The sequence below is a fragment of the Corvus hawaiiensis genome, chromosome 8 (genome assembly GCF_020740725.1).
Source record: "Corvus hawaiiensis isolate bCorHaw1 chromosome 8, bCorHaw1.pri.cur, whole genome shotgun sequence".
Lineage (NCBI taxonomy): Eukaryota > Metazoa > Chordata > Aves > Passeriformes > Corvidae > Corvus > Corvus hawaiiensis.
Window position 1 is genome coordinate 4,571,660 of NC_063220.1, and position 20,837 is coordinate 4,592,496.

The window sequence follows — 20,837 nt, forward strand, 5'->3', positions numbered from 1 at the left end:
AATGGATGACACCTAAAACATCCGGTGTGACCTGCTGCCAAGCTGGTGGTGTCTGCTGGCCACTCACCTGCACAGATGACACCGGCATCCTCCACGTGCCTGCAGTTGTGCATGCCCCAGCCGTTGTGCCGGCACATCTGCAGGGAGGGCTCGTCCCCGCGGCACTGCACGTCGTCCAGGAAGATGCGGCCGGAGCCCAGGCCGAAGTGCGCAGTGTCCAGCGCAGCCACGGGCTGGCCACAGCCCAGCTGCCGGCACACCACCTGGGCATCCTGCAGGTCCCACTGGTCGTCACACACCGTCCCCCACGTGCTGCCGTCGTACAGCTCCACGCGGCCCTCGCAGCCGTTCCTGCCGCCCGACAGCCGCACGCTGGCCCCTGGCACATGGCACAAGGCACAAGGACGAGCTCACTCCAGCCCGGCACTCTGCTGTCCCCACAGGGGCCACTGCAACAGGGAGCCTGCGTGGCTGCTGCAAGGCCAGCGATGGGGCTGGGGGCTGGACTTACCTGTGGAGTATGGCCTGGCTCTGGTGGGCACTGGAGCTATGGATGCAAGGAAGAATTTGGTGTCAATGCCAAAGGTTCCAAAGAGAGTTGGCACATGTCATGCAGCTCAGAGCTCATTTTCTAGGAGCCCCTGTCCTATGACTCCTATGACATCCTGCAGAGCTCTTTCACTCCTCTGAAATGAGCATCTTGACTTCTCTGTTTCACACAGGAGCCCTGTGCATACACCTCTCCTGAATTTCAAACCATTTAAGGCAGTAGCTTTCTTTCCTGCAGCCACATCCCCATTGCCAGAGCATGTCTAGCAAATCGTTCTGGTAGTAGCCATGCAGGAATTGAGGCGCTTAAGGCAGAAAGAACATGTTGCTGCTGGTTGCAGTGAGAGGCAATCCCTCTGCAGAGAGTTTCATTGAGCCAGCACTGGCTGCAGAGCTCCTGGACTCAAAGCACAGCTGCCCCATTCGCCAGCTCTTCCTCATGCTGTATTTGCACCCTCACTTTAGTTTGTGGTGGCCTAACTGGTGAGGCCCAGGGCTGGGAGACTCCGTGCAGTGCAATCAGCTCTGGGAGAGGAAGGAGATCAGGAGCAGTAGGGAGAGCAGCGAGTGAGAGCGGACGGGTTACCTGGTGTGCTGCTCTTTGCTGTGGTAGCCATTGTCTCTGTGGTGGTTGCCAGTGCTGGGGTGGACACCTTGGGTGTGGCAGGGGATGGCTGTGTGGTGATCATTTCCAGAGGGCTGGATGTCTCTGTTAGGGACGTGATGAGTTCAATGGCAATGGAAATGAAAAGCAGAGCTGGAGAACTAATGCCAGGAGAGGGTGGAGCTCTTTCCTACTACTTTCTCAACCTGACTGCAGCCTGACTTGCTCCCAGTCCTGCCCCATCCTCCCTCAATCTTGCCCTTTGCCCCTCACTGGACGCCAAGAGCAGGAGGTGTGGGGAGCCTGCTGTTCCATCTCTGAGCAAAAACGGGGTTTGTGCATGACATCAACTTCAGCCCAAGGCGGCAGAAGACCCCAGCCTCAGCTCAGCCCTAGCTGTATCAGGGGAGCTCAGCTCGGTCGTTCCCGGAGGACAGACCCGGAACCCTCGTAGAATGGTGCGCACAAGGGCCTTTGGTGTCTGCTGGCCACTCACCTGCACAGACGACACCGGCATCCTCCATGTGCCCACAGTTGTGCACGCCCCAGCCATTGTGGCGGCACATCTGCAGGGAGGGCTCGTCCCCACGGCACTGCACGTCGTCCAGGAAGATGCGGCCGGAGCCCAGGCCGAAGCGAGCGCTGTGCGGGGCGTCCACGGGCTGGCCACAGCCCAGCTGCCGGCACACCACCTGGGCATCCTGCAGGTCCCACTGGTCGTCACACACCGTCCCCCACGTGCTGCCGTCGTACAGCTCCACGCGGCCCTCGCAGCCGTTCCTGCCGCCCGACAGCCGCACGCTGGCCCCTGGCACACGGCACAAGGTCAGGTTTCCAGCGACCCAGCTCCTGGAGCCCCAGACTTCCCAACTGTTTTGCAGATTTTGCCCCAGTGACCATGAGCTGGGGTAGTGCAGAGCCAAAGTGGCTTGGTGGGGGATTCTAACTGCGGATACACTCCAGCCATTCAGACATCAGTCTACACCTGTCCAGGCACCTGGTGGTGTCCTGTTGAAGCTTCCTGGGTGCAGAAGTCATTGATTCACGGAGGCATTTCCAGAAAAACCCTTTGCAACCCTTGAGAGTGAATCAACCTCTTTGGGGGACCACTCATGTAGCCTGGAGTATTCATGGGAAGAGGGGACCAGCAGCCTTGCACTGAGCAGGATCAGCCCCATTGGACTCCCCTGTTCTCTTCTTGTGCCAGGTTGGGCCTCACCGCAAAACTGGACATAAGCTGGGTGAGCAGGACTTACCTGTTGTGAGCGGCCATTGAGCAGGAGGGGTTGGCTGGGCAGCTGGAAGGAAGAAGAGGGAGTGAATGCAATGGCAGTGAATGCTTCAGTCTTGTGGCAGTGTATGGACTTGTACGTGGACATGGACATGGACATGAGAATTCATGGTGCAGGACTAAAGGGGGAAGAGAGCTTGGGTCCTGCCTTTGCTCCTATCCTGATACCAGCCTGACCTGTCGCCAGTCATGCCCCATCCTCCCCAAAGAACAATCCTGCACTCCAGCTCTTTACACCCTCATTTAGTGCCTACAGCAGGAAGTGTGGAAAATCTGGTGTCCCCTCTCTGAGCAAAAATGGGGATTATTCATCACTCAGGCTTCAACCCCAGGAGGCAGAAGACACCAAGGCTCATCTCTGCCCTGGCTGTACCAGAGGAACTCAGCATGACTGTTCCCAGAGAACAGACCCAGAACCCTCCAAGAATGATGCACACAAAGGCCTTGGTGTCTGCTGGCCACTCACCTGCACAGATGACACTGGCATCCTCCACATGTGCACAGTTGTGCACGCCCCAGCCATTGTGCCGGCACATCTGCAGGGAGGGTTCATCCCCGCGGCACTGCACGTCGTCCAGGAAGATGCGGCCGGAGCCCAGGCCGAAGCGAGCGCTGTGCGGGGCGTCCACGGGCTGGCCACAGCCCAGCTGCCGGCACACCACCTGGGCATCCTGCAGGTCCCACTGGTCGTCACACACCGTCCCCCACGTGCTGCCGTCGTACAGCTCCACGCGGCCCTCGCAGCCGTTCCTGCCGCCCGACAGCCGCACGCTGGCCCCTGGCACACGGCACAAGGCACAACATCAGGCTTCCAGCTCCCCAACATCCACAGCTGCCACCTCCACAACTCTTTTGGAGATTTTGCCACAGTAACTTTGATTTGAGGTGTGCAGATCTAAAGAGACTGAAGAAGGCTATTGACACAACAAAGACCCCTGGTTTGTAGAAGGCTGATGCATCATGAGCAAGGAGCTGCTGGGGAATCCTGTGCAAACAGCCTGGGGGTACTGGGAGCTGCTCAGAGCATTGGGGGCATTTGCTGAAAAGGCCTTTCCACACACCATGATCATGGGACATCCCCTGAGGGGTACCACTCATGCACCCTGCAGATGTTTGAATCTATGGGGCCTGAGAGGGTATCCATGAGGGACTAGGCAGCTCTGCTTGATGGTTGCAAAGCAACAGCCATGACGTGGCATCAGGACAGATACCTGGGTCTTGGGTAGCCTGGCAAGCACATGGGCTTGAGGGAAGGGATTGCTCCAATCCACTTCATACTTGCTGCCCTACAGCCAGGAGCCATGGAGTGTCTGGCAGACCAGGGCTTGGACTCAGCACCATTGCACCTGCCCTTCTGCTGGGGCTCAGATCCTCCCTGGCAGAAGCCCTCAAATGACAAGACCCTTTGCCATGGGCAGGAAGAACCAGCAACACTGCATTGAGCAGGCTCAGCCCAGCAGGCCCCCTCTCTTCTCCTCTTGTGCCAGGATGGGGCTCCCTGTAAAACCAGGAAGATGCTGGGGGACAGGAATTACCTGTTGTGTACGGCCATTGAGCAGGAGGGGTTGGATTGGCGGCTGCAAGGAGAAAGACAGAGTGAATGAAAGAGCACTAAAGGCAGCAAGCTTGTGGCAGGGGATGGACACGGACATGGAAAGGCTAGGCTCAAGGACTAAAGTGAGGAAAGGTCATGGAGGTCCTGCCATTGACCTATCCAGACACCAGCCTGACATATCCCCAGTGCAGCCCATGCTGTGATCCCACAAACCTGCTCTTTGCAACTGCATGGAGCACCTCCACCTGTGAGACAGGAGAGCCTGCTCTGCCCTCTCTTTACAAAAATGGGCATTTTGCCTGACACGTGTTTTAGCACCAGGCAGCAGAAGACCCCAGCCTCTCCTCTCTGCCCTGACTCTGCATGGCTGCTTCCAATGGATGACACCTAAAACATCCGGTGTGACCTGCTGCCAAGCTGGTGGTGTCTGCTGGCCACTCACCTGCACAGATGACACCGGCATCCTCCACGTGCCTGCAGTTGTGCACGCCCCAGCCGTTGTGCCGGCACATCTGCAGGGAGGGCTCGTCCCCGCGGCACTGCACGTCGTCCAGGAAGATGCGGCCGGAGCCCAGGCCGAAGTGCGCAGTGTCCAGCGCAGCCACGGGCTGGCCACAGCCCAGCTGCCGGCACACCACCTGGGCATCCTGCAGGTCCCACTGGTCGTCACACACCGTCCCCCACGTGCTGCCGTCGTACAGCTCCACGCGGCCCTCGCAGCCGTTCCTGCCGCCCGACAGCCGCACGCTGGCCCCTGGCACACGGCACAAGGCACAAGGACGAGCTCACTCCAGCCCGGCACTCTGCTGTCCCCACAGGGGCCACTGCAACAGGGAGCCTGCGTGGCTGCTGCAAGGCCAGCGATGGGGCTGGGGGCTGGACTTACCTGTGGAGTATGGCCTGGCTCTGGTGGGCACTGGAGCTATGGATGCAAGGAAGAATTTGGTGTCAATGCCAAAGGTTCCAAAGAGAGTTGGCACATGTCATGCAGCTCAGAGCTCATTTTCTAGGAGCCCCTGTCCTATGACTCCTATGACATCCTGCAGAGCTCTTTCACTCCTCTGAAATGAGCATCTTGACTTCTCTGTTTCACACAGGAGCCCTGTGCATACAGAGACCTCTCCTGAATTTCAAACCATTTAAGGCAGTAGCTTTCTTTCCTGCAGCCACATCCCCATTGCCAGAGCATGTCTAGCAAATCGTTCTGGTAGTAGCCATGCAGGAATTGAGGCGCTTAAGGCAGAAAGAACATGTTGCTGCTGGTTGCAGTGAGAGGCAATCCCTCTGCAGAGAGTTTCATTGAGCCAGCACTGGCTGCAGAGCTCCTGGACTCAAAGCACAGCTGCCCCATTCGCCAGCTCTTCCTCATGCTGTATTTGCACCCTCACTTTAGTTTGTGGTGGCCTAACTGGTGAGGCCCAGGGCTGGGAGACTCCGTGCAGTGCAATCAGCTCTGGGAGAGGAAGGAGATCAGGAGCAGTAGGGAGAGCAGCGAGTGAGAGCGGATGGGGTTACCTGGTGTGCTGCTCTTTGCTGTGGTAGCCATTGTCTCTGTGGTGGTTGCCAGTGCTGGGGTGGACACCTTGGGTGTGGCAGGGGATGGCTGTGTGGTGATCATTTCCAGAGGGCTGGATGTCTCTGTTAGGGACGTGATGAGTTCAATGGCAATGGAAATGAAAAGCAGAGCTGGAGAACTAATGCCAGGAGAGGGTGGAGCTCTTTCCTACTACTTTCTCAACCTGACTGCAGCCTGACTTGCTCCCAGTCCTGCCCCATCCTCCCTCAATCTTGCCCTTTGCCCCTCACTGGACGCCAAGAGCAGGAGGTGTGGGGAGCCTGCTGTTCCATCTCTGAGCAAAAACAGGGTTTGTGCATGACATCAACTTCAGCCCAAGGCGGCAGAAGACCCCAGCCTCAGCTCAGCCCTAGCTGTATCAGGGGAGCTCAGCTCGGTCGTTCCCGGAGGACAGACCCGGAACCCTCGTAGAATGGTGCGCACAAGGGCCTTTGGTGTCTGCTGGCCACTCACCTGCACAGACGACACCGGCATCCTCCATGTGCCCACAGTTGTGCACGCCCCAGCCATTGTGGCGGCACATCTGCAGGGAGGGCTCGTCCCCGCGGCACTGCACGTCGTCCAGGAAGATGCGGCCGGAGCCCAGGCCGAAGCGAGCGCTGTGCGGGGCGTCCACGGGCTGGCCACAGCCCAGCTGCCGGCACACCACCTGGGCATCCTGCAGGTCCCACTGGTCGTCACACACCGTCCCCCACGTGCTGCCGTCGTACAGCTCCACGCGGCCCTCGCAGCCGTTCCTGCCGCCCGACAGCCGCACGCTGGCCCCTGGCACACGGCACAAGGTCAGGTTTCCAGCGACCCAGCTCCTGGAGCCCCAGACTTCCCAACTGTTTTGCAGATTTTGCCCCAGTGACCATGAGCTGGGGTAGTGCAGAGCCAAAGTGGCTTGGTGGGGGATTCTAACTGCGGATACACTCCAGCCATTCAGACATCAGTCTACACCTGTCCAGGCACCTGGTGGTGTCCTGTTGAAGCTTCCTGGGTGCAGAAGTCATTGATTCACGGAGGCATTTCCAGAAAAACCCTTTGCAACCCTTGAGAGTGAATCAACCTCTTTGGGGGACCACTCATGTAGCCTGGAGTATTCATGGGAAGAGGGGACCAGCAGCCTTGCACTGAGCAGGATCAGCCCCATTGGACTCCCCTGTTCTCTTCTTGTGCCAGGTTGGGCCTCACCGCAAAACTGGACATAAGCTGGGTGAGCAGGACTTACCTGTTGTGAGCGGCCATTGAGCAGGAGGGGTTGGCTGGGCAGCTGGAAGGAAGAAGAGGGAGTGAATGCAATGGCAGTGAATGCTTCAGTCTTGTGGCAGTGTATGGACTTGTACGTGGACATGGACATGGACATGAGAATTCATGGTGCAGGACTAAAGGGGGAAGAGAGCTTGGGTCCTGCCTTTGCTCCTATCCTGATACCAGCCTGACCTGTCGCCAGTCATGCCCCATCCTCCCCAAAGAACAATCCTGCACTCCAGCTCTTTACACCTTCATTTAGTGCCTACAGCAGGAAGTGTGGAAAATCTGGTGTCCCCTCTCTGAGCAAAAATGGGGATTATTCATCACTCAGGCTTCAACCCCAGGAGGCAGAAGACACCAAGGCTCATCTCTGCCCTGGCTGTACCAGAGGAACTCAGCATGACTGTTCCCAGAGAACAGACCCAGAACCCTCCAAGAATGATGCACACAAAGGCCTTGGTGTCTGCTGGCCACTCACCTGCACAGATGACACTGGCATCCTCCACATGTGCACAGTTGTGCACGCCCCAGCCATTGTGCCGGCACATCTGCAGGGAGGGTTCATCCCCGCGGCACTGCACGTCGTCCAGGAAGATGCGGCCGGAGCCCAGGCCGAAGCGAGCGCTGTGCGGGGCGTCCACGGGCTGGCCACAGCCCAGCTGCCGGCACACCACCTGGGCATCCTGCAGGTCCCACTGGTCGTCACACACCGTCCCCCACGTGCTGCCGTCGTACAGCTCCACGCGGCCCTCGCAGCCGTTCCTGCCGCCCGACAGCCGCACGCTGGCCCCTGGCACACGGCACAAGGCACAACATCAGGCTTCCAGCTCCCCAACATCCACAGCTGCCACCTCCACAACTCTTTTGGAGATTTTGCCACAGTAACTTTGATTTGAGGTGTGCAGATCTAAAGAGACTGAAGAAGGCTATTGACACAACAAAGACCCCTGGTGTGTAGAAGGCTGATGCATCATGAGCAAGGAGCTGCTGGGGAATCCTGTGCAAACAGCCTGGGGGTACTGGGAGCTGCTCAGAGCATTGGGGGCATTTGCTGAAAAGGCCTTTCCACACACCATGATCATGGGACATCCCCTGAGGGGTACCACTCATGCACCCTGCAGATGTTTGAATCTATGGGGCCTGAGAGGGTATCCATGAGGGACTAGGCAGCTCTGCTTGATGGTTGCAAAGCAACAGCCATGACGTGGCATCAGGACAGATACCTGGGTCTTGGGTAGCCTGGCAAGCACATGGGCTTGAGGGAAGGGATTGCTCCAATCCACTTCATACTTGCTGCCCTACAGCCAGGAGCCATGGAGTGTCTGGCAGACCAGGGCTTGGACTCAGCACCATTGCACCTGCCCTTCTGCTGGGGCTCAGATCCTCCCTGGCAGAAGCCCTCAAATGACAAGACCCTTTGCCATGGGCAGGAAGAACCAGCAACACTGCATTGAGCAGGCTCAGCCCAGCAGGCCCCCTCTCTTCTCCTCTTGTGCCAGGATGGGGCTCCCTGTAAAACCAGGAAGATGCTGGGGGACAGGAATTACCTGTTGTGTACGGCCATTGAGCAGGAGGGGTTGGATTGGCGGCTGCAAGGAGAAAGACAGAGTGAATGAAAGAGCACTAAAGGCAGCAAGCTTGTGGCAGGGGATGGACACGGACATGGAAAGGCTAGGCTCAAGGACTAAAGTGAGGAAAGGTCATGGAGGTCCTGCCATTGACCTATCCAGACACCAGCCTGACATATCCCCAGTGCAGCCCATGCTGTGATCCCACAAACCTGCTCTTTGCAACTGCATGGAGCACCTCCACCTGTGAGACAGGAGAGCCTGCTCTGCCCTCTCTTTACAAAAATGGGCATTTTGCCTGACACGTGTTTTAGCACCAGGCAGCAGAAGACCCCAGCCTCTCCTCTCTGCCCTGGCTCTGCATGGCTGCTTCCAATGGATGACACCTAAAACATCCGGTGTGACCTGCTGCCAAGCTGGTGGTGTCTGCTGGCCACTCACCTGCACAGATGACACCGGCATCCTCCACGTGCCTGCAGTTGTGCATGCCCCAGCCGTTGTGCCGGCACATCTGCAGGGAGGGCTCGTCCCCGCGGCACTGCACGTCGTCCAGGAAGATGCGGCCGGAGCCCAGGCCGAAGTGCGCAGTGTCCAGCGCAGCCACGGGCTGGCCACAGCCCAGCTGCCGGCACACCACCTGGGCATCCTGCAGGTCCCACTGGTCGTCACACACCGTCCCCCACGTGCTGCCGTCGTACAGCTCCACGCGGCCCTCGCAGCCGTTCCTGCCGCCCGACAGCCGCACGCTGGCCCCTGGCACACGGCACAAGGCACAAGGACGAGCTCACTCCAGCCCGGCACTCTGCTGTCCCCACAGGGGCCACTGCAACAGGGAGCCTGCGTGGCTGCTGCAAGGCCAGCGATGGGGCTGGGGGCTGGACTTACCTGTGGAATATGGCCTGGCTCTGGTGGGCACTGGAGCTATGGATGCAAGGAAGAATTTGGTGTCAATGCCAAAGGTTCCAAAGAGAGTTGGCACATGTCATGCAGCTCAGAGTAGCCCATTTTCTAGGAGCCCCTGTCCTATGACTCCTATGACATCCTGCAGAGCTCTTTCACTCCTCTGAAATGAGCATCTTGACTTCTCTGTTTCACACAGGAGCCCTGTGCATACAGAGACCTCTCCTGAATTTCAAACCATTTAAGGCAGTAGCTTTCTTTCCTGCAGCCACATCCCCATTGCCAGAGCATGTCTAGCAAATCGTTCTGGTAGTAGCCATGCAGGAATTGAGGCGCTTAAGGCAGAAAGAACATGTTGCTGCTGGTTGCAGTGAGAGGCAATCCCTCTGCAGAGAGTTTCATTGAGCCAGCACTGGCTGCAGAGCTCCTGGACTCAAAGCACAGCTGCCCCATTCGCCAGCTCTTCCTCATGCTGTATTTGCACCCTCACTTTAGTTTGTGGTGGCCTAACTGGTGAGGCCCAGGGCTGGGAGACTCCGTGCAGTGCAATCAGCTCTGGGAGAGGAAGGAGATCAGGAGCAATAGGGAGAGCATTGAGTGAGAGCGGATGGGGTTACCTGGTGTGCTGCTCTTTGCTGTGGTAGCCATTGTCTCTGTGGTGGTTGCCAGTGCTGGGGTGGACACCTTGGGTGTGGCAGGGGATGGCTGTGTGGTGATCATTTCCAGAGGGCTGGATGTCTCTGTTAGGGACGTGATGAGTTCAATGGCAATGGAAATGAAAAGCAGAGCTGGAGAACTAATGCCAGGAGAGGGTGGAGCTCTTTCCTACTACTTTCTCAACCTGACTGCAGCCTGACTTGCTCCCAGTCCTGCCCCATCCTCCCTCAATCTTGCCCTTTGCCCCTCACTGGACGCCAAGAGCAGGAGGTGTGGGGAGCCTGCTGTTCCATCTCTGAGCAAAAACGGGGTTTGTGCATGACATCAACTTCAGCCCAAGGCGGCAGAAGACCCCAGCCTCAGCTCAGCCCTAGCTGTATCAGGGGAGCTCAGCTCGGTCGTTCCCGGAGGACAGACCCGGAACCCTCGTAGAATGGTGCGCACAAGGGCCTTTGGTGTCTGCTGGCCACTCACCTGCACAGACGACACCGGCATCCTCCATGTGCCCACAGTTGTGCACGCCCCAGCCATTGTGGCGGCACATCTGCAGGGAGGGCTCGTCCCCGCGGCACTGCACGTCGTCCAGGAAGATGCGGCCGGAGCCCAGGCCGAAGCGAGCGCTGTGCGGGGCGTCCACGGGCTGGCCACAGCCCAGCTGCCGGCACACCACCTGGGCATCCTGCAGGTCCCACTGGTCGTCACACACCGTCCCCCACGTGCTGCCGTCGTACAGCTCCACGCGGCCCTCGCAGCCGTTCCTGCCGCCCGACAGCCGCACGCTGGCCCCTGGCACACGGCACAAGGTCAGGTTTCCAGCGACCCAGCTCCTGGAGCCCCAGACTTCCCAACTGTTTTGCAGATTTTGCCCCAGTGACCATGAGCTGGGGTAGTGCAGAGCCAAAGTGGCTTGGTGGGGGATTCTAACTGCGGATACACTCCAGCCATTCAGACATCAGTCTACACCTGTCCAGGCACCTGGTGGTGTCCTGTTGAAGCTTCCTGGGTGCAGAAGTCATTGATTCACGGAGGCATTTCCAGAAAAACCCTTTGCAACCCTTGAGAGTGAATCAACCTCTTTGGGGGACCACTCATGTAGCCTGGAGTATTCATGGGAAGAGGGGACCAGCAGCCTTGCACTGAGCAGGATCAGCCCCATTGGACTCCCCTGTTCTCTTCTTGTGCCAGGTTGGGCCTCACCGCAAAACTGGACATAAGCTGGGTGAGCAGGACTTACCTGTTGTGAGCGGCCATTGAGCAGGAGGGGTTGGCTGGGCAGCTGGAAGGAAGAAGAGGGAGTGAATGCAATGGCAGTGAATGCTTCAGTCTTGTGGCAGTGTATGGACTTGTACGTGGACATGGACATGGACATGAGAATTCATGGTGCAGGACTAAAGGGGGAAGAGAGCTTGGGTCCTGCCTTTGCTCCTATCCTGATACCAGCCTGACCTGTCGCCAGTCATGCCCCATCCTCCCCAAAGAACAATCCTGCACTCCAGCTCTTTACACCCTCATTTAGTGCCTACAGCAGGAAGTGTGGAAAATCTGGTGTCCCCTCTCTGAGCAAAAATGGGGATTATTCATCACTCAGGCTTCAACCCCAGGAGGCAGAAGACACCAAGGCTCATCTCTGCCCTGGCTGTACCAGAGGAACTCAGCATGACTGTTCCCAGAGAACAGACCCAGAACCCTCCAAGAATGATGCACACAAAGGCCTTGGTGTCTGCTGGCCACTCACCTGCACAGATGACACTGGCATCCTCCACATGTGCACAGTTGTGCACGCCCCAGCCATTGTGCCGGCACATCTGCAGGGAGGGTTCATCCCCGCGGCACTGCACGTCGTCCAGGAAGATGCGGCCGGAGCCCAGGCCGAAGCGAGCGCTGTGCGGGGCGTCCACGGGCTGGCCACAGCCCAGCTGCCGGCACACCACCTGGGCATCCTGCAGGTCCCACTGGTCGTCACACACCGTCCCCCACGTGCTGCCGTCGTACAGCTCCACGCGGCCCTCGCAGCCGTTCCTGCTGCCCGACAGCCGCACGCTGGCCCCTGGCACACGGCACAAGGCACAACATCAGGCTTCCAGCTCCCCAACATCCACAGCTGCCACCTCCACAACTCTTTTGGAGATTTTGCCACAGTAACTTTGATTTGAGGTGTGCAGATCTAAAGAGACTGAAGAAGGCTATTGACACAACAAAGACCCCTGGTTTGTAGAAGGCTGATGCATCATGAGCAAGGAGCTGCTGGGGAATCCTGTGCAAACAGCCTGGGGGTACTGGGAGCTGCTCAGAGCATTGGGGGCATTTGCTGAAAAGGCCTTTCCACACACCATGATCATGGGACATCCCCTGAGGGGTACCACTCATGCACCCTGCAGATGTTTGAATCTATGGGGCCTGAGAGGGTATCCATGAGGGACTAGGCAGCTCTGCTTGATGGTTGCAAAGCAACAGCCATGACGTGGCATCAGGACAGATACCTGGGTCTTGGGTAGCCTGGCAAGCACATGGGCTTGAGGGAAGGGATTGCTCCAATCCACTTCATACTTGCTGCCCTACAGCCAGGAGCCATGGAGTGTCTGGCAGACCAGGGCTTGGACTCAGCACCATTGCACCTGCCCTTCTGCTGGGGCTCAGATCCTCCCTGGCAGAAGCCCTCAAATGACAAGACCCTTTGCCATGGGCAGGAAGAACCAGCAACACTGCATTGAGCAGGCTCAGCCCAGCAGGCCCCCTCTCTTCTCCTCTTGTGCCAGGATGGGGCTCCCTGTAAAACCAGGAAGATGCTGGGGGACAGGAATTACCTGTTGTGTACGGCCATTGAGCAGGAGGGGTTGGATTGGCGGCTGCAAGGAGAAAGACAGAGTGAATGAAAGAGCACTAAAGGCAGCAAGCTTGTGGCAGGGGATGGACACGGACATGGAAAGGCTAGGCTCAAGGACTAAAGTGAGGAAAGGTCATGGAGGTCCTGCCATTGACCTATCCAGACACCAGCCTGACATATCCCCAGTGCAGCCCATGCTGTGATCCCACAAACCTGCTCTTTGCAACTGCATGGAGCACCTCCACCTGTGAGACAGGAGAGCCTGCTCTGCCCTCTCTTTACAAAAATGGGCATTTTGCCTGACACGTGTTTTAGCACCAGGCAGCAGAAGACCCCAGCCTCTCCTCTCTGCCCTGGCTCTGCATGGCTGCTTCCAATGGATGACACCTAAAACATCCGGTGTGACCTGCTGCCAAGCTGGTGGTGTCTGCTGGCCACTCACCTGCACAGATGACACCGGCATCCTCCACGTGCCTGCAGTTGTGCATGCCCCAGCCGTTGTGCCGGCACATCTGCAGGGAGGGCTCGTCCCCGCGGCACTGCACGTCGTCCAGGAAGATGCGGCCGGAGCCCAGGCCGAAGTGCGCAGTGTCCAGCGCAGCCACGGGCTGGCCACAGCCCAGCTGCCGGCACACCACCTGGGCATCCTGCAGGTCCCACTGGTCGTCACACACCGTCCCCCACGTGCTGCCGTCGTACAGCTCCACGCGGCCCTCGCAGCCGTTCCTGCCGCCCGACAGCCGCACGCTGGCCCCTGGCACACGGCACAAGGCACAAGGACGAGCTCACTCCAGCCCGGCACTCTGCTGTCCCCACAGGGGCCACTGCAACAGGGAGCCTGCGTGGCTGCTGCAAGGCCAGCGATGGGGCTGGGGGCTGGACTTACCTGTGGAATATGGCCTGGCTCTGGTGGGCACTGGAGCTATGGATGCAAGGAAGAATTTGGTGTCAATGCCAAAGGTTCCAAAGAGAGTTGGCACATGTCATGCAGCTCAGAGCTCATTTTCTAGGAGCCCCTGTCCTATGACTCCTATGACATCCTGCAGAGCTCTTTCACTCCTCTGAAATGAGCATCTTGACTTTTTCTGTTTCACACAGTGAACAGGGAACAAGAGTGGACTGGGTTACCTGCTGTGCTCTCCTCCTCTGTTGCAGTCGGTGCTGTAGTGGTCTTCTCTGCTGAGGTTGTCGTCTCTGATGAGGTGGTCCTGATGATCTGCACTGGCATGTACATTCCTGCTAGGGAGGTAATTCTTACAATGGCCACAGCCTTTGATATGATAAGCAAGGCTGGATTGTCAATGCCAGTAGAGAGGGTGTAGCTCTGTCCCATCATTTCTCATAGAGACACGAGCCCAAAGTACCCCGAGTCCTCCTCCAGCCTTCCAGCTCTGTGATCCCTCAGTCCTGCTTTTTCCCACCTCTCTGAAGTTCCATTTCTGCAGGTCAGGAGAGCCTGCTGTGCTGTCAATGCACAAAAGGGGCTTTTGCTTGGCACATGCTCACCTCACAAGGCAGCAGAAAATCCCAAACTTGCTGCTTTGCCCCACATGTACGAAGGGAGGGCATCAAAACCCACCAGCGGGACACATGGCAGGGGTTAGAGTCACTCAGTAAAGAGATCAGGAGCACTAAGGAGACCAGTATTTGAGAGATGACAGGGTTACCTGATGCACTCCAATCTGCTTTTCTAGCTGTTGTCTCTGAGGTGGTCATCTCTGGTGAGGTTATCATCTTTGTGGATGTGGTCATCTCTGCTGAGGTGGTCATCTCTGCTGAGGTGGACACCTCTGGTGTGCTAGTGGATGCTACTGTGCTGGTCATCTCTGCTGAGGTGGTCATCTCTGCTGAGGTGGACACCTCTGGTGTGCTAGTGGATGCTACTGTGCTGGTCATCTCTGCTGAGGTGGTCATCTCTGCTGAGGTGGACACCTCTGGTGTGCTAGCGGATGCTACTGTGGTGGTCGGAAATGGTAGGCTGGATGCTCCTGCGAAGGAGGTCATTAATGCAATGGCAATGGATATGGAAATGGACATGAAAAGCAGAGCTGGACAATTAATGGGGGAAGAGAGCATGGAACTCTCTCCTGTCATTTTGGGAGTGCCCCTGCAGAGCAATCAGGTCTGGGAAGGAAGTCCAGGGACACTGAAGAGAACAGTGAATGACAGGGGACAGGGTTACCTGCTGTGCTCTCCTCTACTGTGGTGTCCACTCTTGCTGTAGTGATTGTACCAGACAGTGTGGATGACGGGGCAGGGGATGACCCTGCAGTGGTCATCTCTGGTGAAGTGGACATCTCTCCTGTGGAAGTCGTGAATAGTGTGGTGGTTGTCACCTCTAGGGTTGTCATTGGCACTGTCGCCTCCCCTGTGTTGGTTGTTAATTCTGTTGTGGTCATCTGCCCCAGGGATGTCATCTCCTCCATGAGGACTCTTGATGCTGGTTCTGTGAGTGTTGTCCCTTCTGTGATTGACTCCACTGGAGTGGTTGTCTCCAGTGTTGAGGTTGTTGTATCTGTTGATGTTGGATCAGACTCTTCTGTGAAAAAAGAAGAAGAACACCCTACACATGAGCACTGTGCAATGGGTATGTCTGTGTGGTAGCTACAAGCCCAGTTCCTCAAGGATGAAGTGAAACCAAGAACAATTACTCTGATGGCATTGTCCATCTTGTCTGGGGTCAATGGGTTGAATGGAAGTGGGTAACAGCCAATTTAAACTTTTTCTTGGAAGTGGTATTTCCAGATGGTAAGCAGGGTAAGGTTCTGGTGTGGCATCTGCTCCCAGCCCCAGGACACCAGAGCCCAGGCACAGCCATAGACTCTACAGGCTCCTGGAATGGAGGGGGGTAGATGTGGGGCTGCTGACAGCAGCAGGGCTTGGACCTTTCACCATTGTGAATGCCCTTCTGCGGAGGATCAGGACATCCCCAGGAACAGTGGTCTTGGGATGGTGCTTGGTGCAAGGGCAGGAATGGACCAGGCTGAATCATCTCTTGAATACATGCAGCCCATAAAAGGCACTGGAGCTGTGAGTGCAAGCAAGAAATAAATGGCATTTTAAAAGGCTCTGAACAGATCACACATAGATTAATAGAGGTATTGTAGCAATTTTTATTCTTTTCTTCTAAGTTAAAAACACTGCTGTTGTTAGCACTTCCTTCTACCATGGATTCAGCTCTCCAGGCTCTTACTCTCTAAGGAAACATGGAAAACTGTGATACAGGTATAAAACACCTGAATAGTCTGTTGTTATCAGCCATGTCTCAGTTCATGATGATCTGTTATTAATACAGGAGAAAGTAAGACACAAATAACCTACATTCTTCTAAAAATTAATGGGAAAGCAAAATGAAAACAGGTGAAAGACTAGTCAAAATGGATGGATAATTGCAAAGAAAAAGGGCATTAATAGACCTAAATGAAGGAAGACTTGACAAATATGGAAACGATCCAAAGTAAATTGTGAGCTATGACAGTCTGGGTTGTGATTGTGAAACTATTACTGCCCATAACTAATCCATTAAGAGTTCACCTAACCCCATTCCTCCCTGATAAACTTTGCCTATTAGACATGGCTTTGCCTCTAATTGTGAATTGTTTCCTTTTAGCCACTGCCTGGTGATTAGATGGAATAATTGTTCTGCATATCGGCAATGTACATCTGATCCTTGGGGTTTTTAAGTGCTTTGCATGGATGAGCAAGTGCAGTTTTTATATGACCGTAGTGAGAAAACATGAGTCTGTGCTGGTTCTGAAAGGACAGGATTGCTGGGAAAGAAATGTGGGAGTACCTGAACAGATGACAGAAGCATCTTCGTAGTGGGCACAGTTGTGTATCCTCCATCCCGTGTGATTACAGCGGAACAAGGACACCTCATTTCCTCTGCACCCCACGTTGTCCAGCACGATGTCACCCGAGCCTGGACCGAAGTAGGCACTCCCTAGAGCTGCAATGGCCCTGCCACATCCCAGCTGCCTGCACACAACCTGGGCATCCGCCAGGTCCCAGAAGTCATCACAAACTGTCCCCGACCGTCCTCTGTAATAGATCTCAACACGACCTTCACATCGGTGCCTTCCGTTCACCAGCTGGAGATACCGCCCTGTGGCAGAGAGGGGATTGAGCACAAAACAGTCAGGCAAACAAGCTGGAAGGGACTGTAAGGTATCTGTTCTTTCTTCTTCCCCTGTTGTCCCTAGGAGGTGTTGCCCAGCCCAGTATTAAGTGCCTGTGAGGACAGAGGTTATTTGTACGTTTTTCGTTCCTCTCTTCCAGTTCTCAAAATCAGCCACGTATATTTTATGCAAGATCCCTACAGTAAAGTTAGGCAGCAGGCTAAGCACAAACTATTTAAGCAAGAAAGGAAATTTTTAGGACAAGTTTAAGGACCTAGAGTCCACACATCACAACCAAATCCTATAGCTTTTAAGAGTAATTTTAGTGGAAGAATTCCACCAAATGTTCTACAGAATGGATGATGGTCTCAGCAGGATTATAAAGATTTCAGTAGGAATTCTGTGGCTTTATTTCTTATATACCAGTAAAATGTTATTACATTTTGAAATAAAGAAATAAGCTATCATGTATACAGCTGATTACTGCATTCATCCAGATAAAGCCCATCTGCTTTTCAGCTTTATATGTCTTGTTTAGACATTCCGGTGTGACCAGCATGAAAATCCTGATTTTAGAGATCCATTTTTGGATTTAGTTTATTAAAGTTTATTAAAGGCTTTACCACCAGGTGTAAGCAAGCAAACAAATGTTGTAACTTCAGATTTGCAGTATTACAGTTTGGAAATCAAAGCATGCATGCTGCACTTGTTATATTTTACTTTGCTGCCAAGTACATATTTACCTTGTTATTAAAAACGAAGTCATCCAAAGCAAAACAAATCTCAAAAGTTAACAGCTCCAGGATTTCTTCACTGCACCTAATTCTTTGCTATTGAACTAGAAGTACAGTCAAGACGGTGACCAAACCAAAATTGCCCTGATTTGTATGACTTTCAAAGGGCAAAGCTATGAAAGTGCCCCTTGACTTATATCTGACTTTTTCCTTCAAATACCTACTTGAACACTCACGTTTTTGAACCCTGCTCAGTGTTTTTGAGAAGTGAAACAGCAAACCTGGCAAAAAGTCAGAGTGGGATTAGGAAATGTAAGCCGACCTAAACCAGTTTTATTTGCTTTCATTCAAGGCCTGTCATCACTGTGAGAGCATAACCATCAGCTGGGGATGAAATTGGATATGTTGAGTCCTGCCTTACACTTCAAAGGTGCCAAAAAGACAAAAGCCTGTGATTGTATAAATACAGCAAATACTCTGCCCTGGGAGACAGAGGCAGAGAGTAGAGAGAAGAACTAGAGGAGCTGGAGTGAGATGACTTATCACCAGAAAAGCAGGAGACAGATGAAGAGAATTGATGAGGTGAATGACGGCAATGTAAATTGTCACCATGATGCTTAAATAACTCATTAGAAAAGTCATCAGCAATTATTCTAAGATATACAGAGAACTATTTAGCTCAAAGTCCCCAGGCTACTCAGGAGATAGAAAGCAATCATGGAAGGAAAAATTCTATGACCATAAAAAAAGTTGAACTAAAAGAATTTAATCTCTCATTATTTTTAGACACCCATCATTTAACCTCAGTGGTAGAGTGTGAAAACTTAACTTCATGTTATATTTGGTTACATTGTACATAAGACCAAGAAGAACCAAATAATACAAGCAATATTAAATATATAGCATATGTGTGCACACATATACTCTGGAGTAAAATACATCTTGAAAGTAAATAAAGAAATAAATATTACCATAATTTTTAGATCAGATTTCTGGAACTGGAAGAATCCCTCATTCATGACATACTCACAGACACAATTCTTGTAATGTTACAAGGCACTAAGACCTGGTGGTAGCAAAATGAACTCCGCAAAATGAACTCCACAAAATGGTTCAAATCATTCTTATCATCCACTCTGAAGATTAGTTCATCATTTTAGCAGAGCTAAACTCTGCTATCTCTTTTATCCAATTCCCCCTTTATTCATTTGCCCAAACCAATACCAACCTGAACCTAATTTCTGCTCTTGGAATAAACAGAGAGGACTCCAAGCAGTGTTTATAACTTTTTAATGTTCCCTGGAACAAGTCTAAGTGTTTTACCTGTTTTGGCCTCCAGAACTGCTGGACTCAACAAGAGTAGCCATGTCAAAATCGTAGTGGTACCCATCTCACCAGGCATTGATGGTAAAGAGGACTTCACAATATATAGTCTCTATTTCTGAAGGGGAGTGGCTCTACAGGTCTCTCTTTCTACAGGAGAACAATAAAACAACCACAGTCCTCTGATCTGAAACAAACATATGTTTGATTTAATATTTTGTAACTTCCTGGGTCTTGCAAAAAGACAATATCTCAAGAGTAACATTTTCCATTGCCTGGAAGGAACTATTTATGCTACCATAGGTTTCACAATCACATCATTGTACCAAAAAAAATAGAGCTCCTGTCCAAAGACACCTTTCAATTCTGGCTGATGAATATCAGCGTTTTCCTTTCATGAGGAGATTCCTGGACAGGTATTGGGATGAGAGTAGAATCTTGATACTTAAATTGGTTTCTTCCAGCAAACAAGATACTTGCCAGCTAATGTGGCGAGTCTCCCTGGGAAGCCATGAATGTCCTAAAGCTTCAGCATACTTCAAATAAAATAAGATCAGACCTGGTGGCCTTCTTTAAGTATGATTGGGGAGTCTCTGAAGAACCTCGCAGTTGAAGTCAACAGCTTCAGCCCGAGTATAAATCTATTATTTTGGGGCACATTTAAGTTCAAGGCAGAATTCAAGTCAAAATTCACTGACAGATTCCAAGGAAGTGTCAGAGAACCAGGGTCAACTGATAACTTTTTGTGCAAACACTGTGGGAAAATCAGTGGATTTTGTGCGTACTTAAGCAAATTGCATAAGTCAAAACAAATTTTGTTCTAAAATTTCATTTGATCCTTTGAACCAACAAATCAGGGGAAAAAATGTTCAGATTTCTTCAGATTAAGAAAATGTATTAGTATATTCCTTGTTTAATTTTACATAGCTACAGTTACAGCTGTGTCATTCTTTGAAGAATGAATACAAGGCTTTTCCACAACATGAAATAATGCTTAATTCTCATTCACCACTCTCTTGCCAGAGTGGTTACTTTCCTCTGTTTCTGTGTTTCTAACAATTTAACAAGAGATGCTGGTAAGCACCCTAACACTGAAGAGCCAGAATATTGTTCTCCACCTCATCCCTACCACCACAGCCATCGTGTCTTGTATGGAATTATCACCAGTTAAAGTTGCTGCCATATACAAATTTATTGCCTGCAGGGACAGTCATCAAGCATGAAGACCAAAGCCCAGGGGGCAAAGAGAGTGATCCAAAATGTCTTTCCACAAAAGCTAATATCATTGGAATGGAAGAAGGAAGTTAAAGATACAAGAGGCCAAAGATAACTTTGGAAGCCTTGAAAGTGAACATTCAGAATGGTAAATATGTTTCTTCTTTATCCAAATAACCACATGAATGAGGATATGTACACAACACCTAGTATTCACTATTCATATTCTGGTTTTGACACCTTGACAAGAAGCAGAAAAAATCCCGTGTATCTGACTGGCCAATCAAACACTGCATTCAGTGAAGCAAAAGTGAGTGATGGATCACAGTTCTTCTCCAAACTCTTGTAATAACTGAAAAAGGGTGAGGAGGAAGGGGAACACAAAAGGGATTCCCAGGTAATTCAAGTGTAAAAAAATGTCTTAAGCTGCCCAGGTAGAAGATCAAGATTGATTGATTGACTAGTTCTTCACTACCTCCTTCATTAATAAATTCTTCATTTCAACAATCTAGATATTTCTAGAAATCTTTATTATCAGACAGTCTCTGCATAGTGGAAACAGATTTTAATTAACCTTAACTAATTAATGCAAATACCATACAGTATTTCAGCCTTCTCACTGGCTAGATAAATGTCTTGCAGTAACACATTTTTGTTCTCAAGATCTTCTTCTGGCAGCTTGAGGTA

The 20,837-nt window shown here is 52.9% G+C and overlaps 1 protein-coding gene across 1 annotated transcript in view; it reads right to left on the minus strand.

Annotated features, from left to right (window-relative positions):
* LOC125329553 (deleted in malignant brain tumors 1 protein-like) overlaps positions 1–19,009 on the minus strand; it is a 28,369-nt gene extending 9,360 nt beyond the window's left edge. The window contains exons 1-26 of the mRNA XM_048311698.1: positions 18,936–19,009; positions 16,554–16,865; positions 14,943–15,299; positions 14,428–14,748; positions 13,889–13,996; positions 13,647–13,682; positions 13,203–13,514; positions 12,741–12,782; positions 10,411–10,722; positions 9,897–10,019; positions 9,265–9,300; positions 8,821–9,132; positions 8,359–8,400; positions 7,290–7,601; positions 6,789–6,830; positions 6,029–6,340; positions 5,515–5,637; positions 4,886–4,921; positions 4,442–4,753; positions 3,980–4,021; positions 2,911–3,222; positions 2,410–2,451; positions 1,650–1,961; positions 1,136–1,258; positions 512–547; positions 68–379 (exon numbers count right to left, since the gene is read on the minus strand). Of these exons, the coding sequence (XP_048167655.1) occupies positions 68–379; positions 512–547; positions 1,136–1,258; positions 1,650–1,961; positions 2,410–2,451; positions 2,911–3,222; positions 3,980–4,021; positions 4,442–4,753; positions 4,886–4,921; positions 5,515–5,637; positions 6,029–6,340; positions 6,789–6,830; positions 7,290–7,601; positions 8,359–8,400; positions 8,821–9,132; positions 9,265–9,300; positions 9,897–10,019; positions 10,411–10,722; positions 12,741–12,782; positions 13,203–13,514; positions 13,647–13,682; positions 13,889–13,996; positions 14,428–14,748; positions 14,943–15,299; positions 16,554–16,865; positions 18,936–19,002 (4,696 nt within the window). The 5' untranslated portion in view covers positions 19,003–19,009. The remainder of the gene's footprint in view (positions 1–67; positions 380–511; positions 548–1,135; positions 1,259–1,649; positions 1,962–2,409; positions 2,452–2,910; positions 3,223–3,979; positions 4,022–4,441; positions 4,754–4,885; positions 4,922–5,514; positions 5,638–6,028; positions 6,341–6,788; positions 6,831–7,289; positions 7,602–8,358; positions 8,401–8,820; positions 9,133–9,264; positions 9,301–9,896; positions 10,020–10,410; positions 10,723–12,740; positions 12,783–13,202; positions 13,515–13,646; positions 13,683–13,888; positions 13,997–14,427; positions 14,749–14,942; positions 15,300–16,553; positions 16,866–18,935) is intronic.
* Positions 19,010–20,837: the final 1,828 nt, after the last annotated feature.